The 9,354-nt window shown below is 40.2% G+C and overlaps 2 protein-coding genes across 3 annotated transcripts; both read right to left on the bottom strand.

Annotated features, from left to right (window-relative positions):
• Nucleotides 1-2,263: 2,263 nt before the first annotated feature.
• Nucleotides 2,264-3,648, bottom strand: tmsb4x (thymosin beta 4 X-linked). 2 transcript variants are annotated; one of them, XM_068704839.1, is made up of 4 exons: nucleotides 3,541-3,648; nucleotides 2,757-2,869; nucleotides 2,617-2,658; nucleotides 2,264-2,500 (listed from the first exon to the last, which is right to left on the bottom strand). In XM_068704839.1, the coding sequence occupies exons 2-3, from the start codon at nucleotides 2,854-2,856 to the stop codon at nucleotides 2,633-2,635; spliced, it is 126 nt and encodes a 41-aa protein (XP_068560940.1). In that variant the 5' UTR covers nucleotides 2,857-2,869; nucleotides 3,541-3,648; the 3' UTR covers nucleotides 2,264-2,500; nucleotides 2,617-2,632. The 2 variants fall into 2 exon arrangements, with proteins under 2 accessions (XP_068560940.1, XP_068560939.1); XM_068704838.1 differs by having other exon boundaries at nucleotides 2,264-2,658.
• A 609-nt stretch (nucleotides 3,649-4,257) lies between these two features.
• On the bottom strand, nucleotides 4,258-9,311 carry LOC137868205 (toll-like receptor 7). The gene is made up of 2 exons (XM_068704832.1): nucleotides 8,701-9,311; nucleotides 4,258-7,560 (listed from the first exon to the last, which is right to left on the bottom strand). The coding sequence occupies exons 1-2, from the start codon at nucleotides 8,701-8,703 to the stop codon at nucleotides 4,489-4,491; spliced, it is 3,075 nt and encodes a 1,024-aa protein (XP_068560933.1). The 5' UTR covers nucleotides 8,704-9,311; the 3' UTR covers nucleotides 4,258-4,488.
• Between the last annotated feature and the right edge of the window lie 43 nt (nucleotides 9,312-9,354).

The raw sequence follows: 9,354 nt of genomic DNA, 5'->3' as shown, positions 1-9,354 counted from the left end.
CATCCTCCATGACACAGCATATATCAGTTAAGTTAATCAGGAGACACAAGTCAGATGAATAAAAGATAATTGTTTATTATTGACGGATGATATGTGATGATAAAGTCTTGACAGCGCTTGGACTCTACAGGGAGATGTGTAATCGAGGGGCGTCTGCCCTGAGTAACAGCCAAATAAATCCCCCCCATGGAGTCCAGACACTGGTGGTGGCTGATAAGGCTGATAGACTCATGAGTTGATGAAGCTGATGAATCTGATGAAGCTGATGAATCTGCAAAGACTTTGCAAAGATGGAGAGGCGTAGGGGCGCGTAGCAGCAACATAAATGTACTGAAGGTAGAGAGACAACCATATTTAAAAGGAGACGGAAGCGAGATGATAGGCTAACAATGTAATTGTGTCGCTGTGCTATTGTATAGAAGAGACCAGCTGATCTAAACAACTGATATCATGATTTACAGCCCCAAACAATGACAGTAAGGAAGATATGAGTGAGCATGCGTGAGAGGAGTGAATGACAGATCTATGAGGAATAAACTATGTTTCCTACAGTTCCCAACTGAACTTAACTAGAGCTTTATTTCTAAGCCACTTGCGGAGTAACACTATCGTATGGATGTTGGGATACAGTATACAGTGTACTGTAAGCCTTATAGATACCCAGTGTGGTTTCATTTCTTAAAGCACATTACGTATGTAGCTAGAGGCAGTCTAAGATGCAGTTGTGTTGTTCGTAGTGGGCTGCAGTCAGTCCGTGCCACAGCCGGTTCAGAGGGTGCCCGTCACAACACTGGCAGATGGCCTCTTGGTGCCTCGAGCCAAGTTCACCACAATCAGCCCTCAGTGTCATTTGCATCCCTTTTCACAGACAGTTATGAGGTTTCGACTGGGGCTGACCCACACGAGGAGCAGCAGCAGCAAAAACAGGGTAACTCAGTACTATGGTACAGTAAAGATTTTGATCGTTCCAACATACCGTCTCTCAAAGTGTCCATGGAGCATAATGCTGCATTCATGTAGCAAGGTTGTCAGGAGAAAATGTGTCTGCTGCTTTATACATACATCACTTATCAGTTTAACAAAGAGTGGAGAGTGTAACAGGAGAAGGCAGTGTCTTGTAATGTGTAATATTGGCTACTGTTTTCCCCAAAGCACACATTGTTATAAGACACTGAGAAGCTGTTGTGTGGCAAGACTGCACATAAGGATGGGAGAGGACTTAAGGGGGGGGGGGAAGCTGGCATCACATGTGATTATAAATTTGGCCTTTTGCTGCTGCTTAAAAGGGCTATGGAAAAATAAACTAACATGTCCCTTTTCCCACATTAAAAATCTTAGATTAAATGCAGCCTCATGGAGAAAAGGATGAATGTGAACTTGTTTCAATCCCTCAGCAGAGCCCATTATTACAGCACAGCTGTTAGTCTTTTTATTGACAGTTATGTAATCTCTCTCCCCACATGAAATACTGTCAACTCTGTGCTGCAGAATGAGGTGTAGGATAGATTCTCCTTCTGTAAATTAGTCTTTTTTCTTGGTTTCTTTCTTTCGTCATTGTTTTCACATTCAATGAGGTCACAAAAGCCATCATTTACTCAAACTACTGCAGTATGGAATGACCAGTCCTGAGTGGGCAAATTTGTTTTAAATGGCAACTGTTGTGCAAGGTTCTCTTTACATCAGTACTTACTAGTTGTGCATCCTCCGCTCTAAATCACATGCAAATTGCAGTTTTTCCCTTTATCCATAGACAATTGGGAAGAGGTCATGACAGTGCAGCCAGGGTTAGCATTTTGAGCATTGATATTTTGGAACACAATAGATAAGCTCATTTGATTTATATATAAAAAAAAAAAAAAAAAAAAAAAAAAAAAAAAAAACCTCTTGAATAGCTCTTGTTCAAAAAAGTTTCCTAGGCCATTGAAACAGTTTTCAGTGTTTTTGGTGCACAAGCAGCAGCTTCCAGGTGTGAGAAGTTTTTCATATCTACTCCGTTACATAACCTTTGCTGTGGGAACAGAGTTTGAAAATGGAGCACAGCATGCTTTAGCAGGTTAGTGTCCGTGCTTTTTAAGTCAGGCGTTAACTTCACTTATTTGTAGTGCTAAAGACAGACGCCACCCCGACAAAGTGCTGCCATAGAAGCTCGTTGAGATAAAAGCTAAATTCATGGCCAAACTGTTACTCAAAAGTGGTTCTTAGAGCCCAGGGTGGAGAGTATGGAAATCTGTTGGTGTAAAACCACAAGGACACAGAATCATTATATATATATTTTTTTTATTTTGCATATTTAACAAGCTTGTGCATTCCAGATTTTCTTACAAAACACACCGCTTGCTATGAGAGCATTCACAAGCAGCCAGAAGAGTTACAAATCATAGGGAAGTGTAGGTCCCCCAGTTGTTTCAGGACACGTCCCCTCCAAACAGCACACTTAAGAGATGCATCCGCGGCAACAGATGACCAGGAACCCATGGTGACGACAAGCCACACTCCCTTACTGTACAGAGCAACATTAGCCGAGTTAGTGGTATGGTGGCTTAACAGCCATGTTTTTAAGTACCGCAATTGGAATACACATTGTAACAGAAAAGTAGTAAGACTTGTGGAATGTACAATGCACAGCTCTTCATTATGAAGACTTCTCCTGCTCGATGGCTGTAAGAAAAAGAAAAAAAAAAAAAAAAAAAAAATTATTGCAAGGTTTACCATAGAAAATACATGATCTGGATTAAAGGTCAGTGTACATCACATACTTTCTTTGGTTGGCAGGGTGTTTTTCTCAGCCGTTTCAACAGGCTTCAGCTTGGACTTGTCGAATTGTGTGACTTCGGTGACGTCGGGTTTGTCAGACATTTCTGCAGGGGTTCTAAAAACAGACATGGAAACTCAAATTAGTGGTCCTTCAATTGAGTTCAATCAGAAGACACCTGGGCAGATAGTTGGTTATCAGAATTAAGAGCTCGAAGGGCCATTTACAAGACCTGCATTTGGCACAAAAAAAAAAAAAAAAAAAAAAAAAGAAACCAATTTTTAGAAAGAATGACTTTGTGAAAACATGCCGCGTGCGTTTCAGCACCCGATTTAAGAAATGCTTTTGTCAGTTAGTGAACGTGTGCAGCTGAAGGGACACCGCCCTTCAATGCAATCTAGACGTGCAGACTGCTTTCACTAGAGAACCCCCCTCTGAACAATAAACCCGACTCAACTGCAGAGCATGAGTCGATACTGAATTTAACAGGTTTAACAATTCGAGCCACTACTGACAGAGCGTGCAACATTAGTTTGGTTTCATATATTAAACAAAGACATGCAGAACCAGTCTGTTGCATTTCTCTTAACAGGTCGGACCATCAAGCATTTTCTGATTAATTCCAGCGGCTTTTAACACTTCATTCAGCCGGCTGATAGTGAGCCAAGATATTGTGAGACGATCAGGAGAAACGTTCTATGCACTCACTAGTCCCTGAATCAATCATCAGTAAATATGAAATACAATGGGACTCGCACATGATGACAGAAACAATGAAACACACTCACCTGGGTTTGCGTCGTATAAATGACTGGGTGTACGTCTCTTATTGGCAGAGGAGCGGAGTGATGGCTGTAGCGTCAGTCGCAGTATATATACTGCGCAGTATGCAAATAGCCAGCTGACGTCACGTCCACTGTCTCCAAAGTCTGCTTTTGTACGAGTATGTTTTTTGCTTTAAGATGACTACAATTATACAACGCTGGGTATACCGCAGCCGTATTTTTTACATTTTGAATTGTGAATTTATGTGAGGGAAAACAACTTCAACGTATAGCTAAGTAAAATCACTCCATCAGTCTGCATTAATAGAAGGTGTCTTTATCATCACTGCGGTTTCGTTATCGTGCCACAACGCGAGTAAAAATGTAGGCTGCAGGGTGATTTAAGACTGAGGTAATGAGTTGACTGGTGTGGGGTTAACCTGCACATAACGACCCGTTACAACGTGTATCAGAGGGCGACACCTTGCGGACAAACTAAGGTATAACCAGGAAGTGTAGATCGAGGGGGATTTCATTGGACCTGCAGATTGGACTTTTAGTTTTGCAAATCTCGACATGTTTTCTTTTGACTCTCTCATAGTTGTGTCTTGACAAATTAGAAATAGGCCTATGGGATAATGCAGCACATTTTATTCTTCCAACAAATTGTGTTGGTTGAATTTGTTACCTTCACTATATTGTCTAGGCTAGATGGAGACCACATCACATCGAAAAAGGGCACAGATTTTAAATGAGTTGATTTAATTGATGTACTCTTTGCACACAAGACATTCAGTATCATTGTAAACAAAAACATAATCAATGTCTTTATTTGTCTTTAATTAAGCTCCAGACAGAGTGATCAAAGTTGTGAAATACCACATCAGAGTTGACATAGAACAATCATTTTAAACAGGCACCAGATATAGCATAACGTTTGGCCTAAATCATTCCCAGACAGTTGTCATTGGTTCATTTGACGGTGAAGTACTTTTTATAAGTCTTGTTGCATAACACCTGGTTGTCCACTCTGACCACATTCCTCAAGATTTGCCAAAACCATGGCTCTGCGGCAGCTGTTCTCGGCCACTCCAAGACACTATTCCCACACATCCGCCTCCTCAGGCGCAGGAAGTGAGAATGCTGCAGGACGGGTTCCAGCATCAGCAGCACGATCACGTCCACGTTTTCATCAAGCAGTCTTTGGTGGGCCAGACACATCGCCAGCTTGAAAACCCCGGTTTTAACATAGGCCTCGGTTAAGACGAACAGGGTCTTACGACTGTACCGGATGCTCTGAGCGAGGTTCTCTACCAGTGGGGCTCCGGGGGCCCAATCCCTCTCCTCCAGACACAGAGGAAGATGCTTATCTCCTTCATCCTCCAGTTTCACACGCAGGTTCGTCATCACCCACTCGGAGACGTGTGGATCTCTGGTATCGTACGTCACAAAGACATCATAAACACAGTCTGATGAGTTCAAGGATCTGTATCCTTTCAACTTAGCTTTCATATAGTGAAGCACGTAGGAAGCATCCCAGTAGAACAAGTGAGCAACTGTTGCCACAAACATGAAAACAATAATGAAGGAATTTGTGAGAATGTAGATCAAGAACGCCTGACTGTCATTTACACACTGGTTAATGTCAAAGTAGATCAGAACTTGACCGTACTGGTTTGCCGGTGTGTCGCATTTCACCTCGGTGGTCAGCCAAGGGATCTTTACATCGCTGTTTTCAATCCACACAATGAAATCTAATGAAACACAGGTACACTGGAATGGGTTTCTCTGCATGAACAAAGTCTTAATCTGAGATTCAGGTCTGGATTGGAAGGTGGATTGATTGATTATAGTCAGTTTGTTGTTGCTAAGGCTAAGAGTCGTGAGGCTTTTTGCACCCTTTAGAAATCCATTGTCCAAGTGGATAATGTGATTATGACTCAGGTCAAGGAAAGTCAAAGAGACGTTTGCCTTTATACCCGTCACATTAGATATATAATTGAAGCTCAGGTCTAAAATTTGAAGTTGATGGAAACACTTGAGTTTGTCCCATATAAAATCAGTAAGATAATTGTGATTTATGCGTAGTGTGGTGAGGTTAGACGGCAAATATTCATAAACATTGTCTGGAATCTTTGCAATGCTGTTGTAGGATATATCTAAAATTGTCAAATTAGTAAGATTAGTAAAAAGCATCTTATATGAGCCGTCCTTTTCTTTCCAAAGAGTCCCGAGAAAATTATTTGTGAACTGAAGTTCTGTTAATGATTTGCTGTGCATCATTTTTGTTGTCAATGTGGAAATGGAATTATGACTCATATTCAGCACTCTCAGAGCAGGCAGATTTTTTGTAAAATTTAAATTATGTGTTACCCCAAATGCTTTAAAGTAGTGATCATTGTTACTGAGGTCTAGCACTTGTAGTTTATTTAGTTCTTTGAAGGCGTTGTCATAGGCCAGATCAATCCTATTGAATGAAAGGTCTAGATATGTCAGATTAGGCAGCAAGGAGAACTCGGTTCCATTAAGTGCTGCTGAAAATCCATTACTGGAGAGGTTGAGACATGCAATATTCCCATAGCCCTCAAATTGCTTTGGAGAAATGAAGAACAGATTATTTGAGCTGAGGATTAGCACTCGTCCAGAGTCAAAGCACTCTTCTTTGATAAGGCCGTGGGATAGTTCATAAACAAAATCTTTCGGATGGGGTTTTACGAGCGGTGAAATAGAGAGGTCAGACCCCTGATTGTATCCGTCACTTGGACTTCTCACTGGGATGGGATACAGCCTGTTTTCTGCGAGGTATATCATTTTCAGGTGGAGAAATTTGCTGAATATGGTGGAATCAGAGTGAATAATGAAGTTTGTCCCCAAGTTCAGTGCGGACAGCTTTCTGAGCTCGTACAGAGGTCTGAGCGTGTCCAGTCCAAGATTCTGGAAGACCAAACCCTCCAAATGCAAAGTTTTGAGAGACACGAGATTTGAAAACTCCTTTGAGAGATTTAATGTCGTGGGGTATAATTTGAGGGCAAAGTTGAAAGAGAGATCAATTACTTCTAACTTTGGGAGATATCTTAGAAATGTTGCCTCCTCAGTAATTGCTTTTAATAAGAAGTTGAATGACAGGAACAATTGCTTAAGCTTGTTCAGCTTCTCAAACCAGGAGGGATTCAGGTGGTCCAGGGAGTTTCCTCCCAGGTTCAGTATTAGGAGCTGAGTTAGATTCTGAAATGCATTAGGATGGATACCAAGAGAAATGTTTTGGCAAGGAACACAAGGAAATGGAGCATTTTGACATCTTGGACAGTTTCCTTCTATTTTTAGGACTTTTAAATTCGGTAGCCACAGAAAATCATCTTCAGATATGTCCTGGATTCTGTTAGAACCCAGCTTTAACACGCTTAATGATTGGGGTAATCCTTTGGGAACTTCTGTTAAGTTGTTAGAAGACAAGTCCAGAACCTGCAGCTTGCTCATAGCTGCAAAACTGTCTTTCATAATCGTAACAGAATTCCCACAAGGGTTCCAGATGTAGCAGTTTCTGGATAACCATAAATGAGTCACATTTGTTAAGCCAGCAAGGCTCCTGTTATCCAAAAAAATAATCTTGTTATTGTTCAGGTCGAGGATTTCCACGCTGAGAGGGAGATTGCTGGGAATTTCTTTCAGATAGTTGCCAGTCAGTCTCAGTTCTAGCAGTTTTGTCAGATTTTTGAAAGCTTTCACAGCAATGATCACTGCTTTGTCCTTGTTTGCCCTGCTGAGATTGAGTTGAGTCAGATTCAGCAGGCTGGAAAATGAATCACCCGAAATATTCTTAATGTAGTTTTCTGATAAGTTAAGTTCAGTGGCATTAGTGGTTATCCCATAAGGTACTCTATGCAGATGACGCCCTTTACAGTCAAATCGGACCGTAGAGGTATTGTACGCTGTGACATCACAAGGGAACTGCGATGTCATCCACGCAGGTTTGCATGCAGCAGGCTGGATCTCATAATGGCAACACAGACAGAACAGCAGCAAGTGCATCCAACGTGTGAAGGTCTGTAAGTGAACAATATAATTGGTGAAATCCAGTATTTCATAAACATGTATATAAACAGACATGTATATCATATAGTATATCATGCATTTTGTGTTTTAAAAGGATGGGTTTTGCAATGTCTCTAAATAATAGTTAGAAGGTATGATTATAGCAAGCAAAACCTGTTTCAATGTTCATATGGGCACCCGACTAATGTTTTAGGACAGACCTGACAAATGAACCAATCTTAAAAGTATTGAAAATTACTTTTCCGAATGGTACCACTTGTAACCAGCAGGTGGCAGCTCTATGCAGCTTAAATATCACTCAACTGGAATAACTACTCTTGGCAGTTTGAATTATGAATTCTGTTAACCCCCTTACAGCCAGATGATGTAACTAAGTAAGTCATTTCTTCCTCCAAAAGCTACACATTCTCACTTTAACATCTGGTTTTCCTTTTATTCCCCATAAGCTGCTGTAGGTTGTTGAGAGTATTTCAAAGTGAGAGACAGTATCACATATATATTCTGTGCCTGTGACTAGTTCCAGATCTTTACTGAGGCTGTGATCTTTACAGTGAGTGAAATATGGATTCACCTTCCATCGAATGGAAATAATTTAGTCATTTAACGAGATGTCAGCCTGACACGTCATGGTATCTTTGTAAACGAGAATTTAAAATAAGGTTCTGTGGGTTTGAACAATGTCTGGCTGTGCGGCATGAATTTGTAATCACAAGACCGCTCCTTAACTGTTTCTATCTGAAAAATGGAAAGGGATACTGATAGAATAAAGATGATAGGATATAGTTTGTTTTCCACACAGTTGTGAGTAAATTTTAATGTATTTTTTACTGTAGATCACACCATTATCAGAAATGCAATTCAACAGTTTTCAATGAGTCAAAGTATACACAGTTAAGCCAAGTATTATCTAGGGCCATAAAGTTAATCACAGAAGCACAAAGTCATTACAGATTACATTACATATCCAATTAAAAATGGCATGCAGGTAACCAGGAAATCCCTAACACGCCTCGAGAAACAAGAAGTCTTAGTAAAACATTTAGTATACTTTTAGTAGATATATACATTCTATGCTATACAACAAGCAAATATTACAAATAAAGTTCAGAGAAACGTATCAATAAAACTCACCATTGTGCATGCACTGTGATTCCTTATGACAAACTTGAAAAACCTTGACCCTGGCACGCTTTCATGTAAAATTGAAAATCAACTATTTGTTAAAAAACTATGTCTGTCTTGTGTGTCATTAGGTCATCAAAAGTTCAAAAATTCTACTTAGACTGTGTTCTTAATTTTTGATACGTAAAGCATTTAAGATACATTTAAAAAAAACAACCTTGTTGCTGAAGTCAAACAAAAGCAACGAACTGGCTGGTGCTCACAACAAGGCTGTGGGGAGGAAGTAGCATGTGAATTAAAGAAGTGGATCTGTTCCACTTCCCTTTTTCATATGTTTGCAGTTTTGTTGCTATCTCAAAGTAAAAAGGATTATTCTCTGTGGAGATGGCAAAGAGACTCTATTGTGTGACGTGACCCCAATACAGTACATTGGTATTTAAAATTATCATTTAAAAAGCACAATGTAAAACAGGAACAGAAAGCAGTGATATGAAGTCAGTAGAAACAAATTGATTGACAACATTGAAATGATCCTGTGAGATATGACAAAAAGTGAACCTCTGGGGACTGCAGGGGATCCCTGGTAGCATGAGGGTTAAAGAGTGGGTTGTTGTTCACACATTGTAATTCATATACAGAAGTACATTCAGAGCAACCTTAAAT

This window comes from Cebidichthys violaceus, unplaced genomic scaffold (assembly GCF_023349555.1).
Source record: "Cebidichthys violaceus isolate CVI_PGR_0920_01 unplaced genomic scaffold, fCebVio1.0.p SCAF_11, whole genome shotgun sequence".
Classification (NCBI taxonomy): domain Eukaryota; kingdom Metazoa; phylum Chordata; class Actinopteri; order Perciformes; family Stichaeidae; genus Cebidichthys; species Cebidichthys violaceus.
Note: the sequence above shows the minus strand (reverse complement) of the source record. Positions and strands in the feature narration are given on the sequence as shown.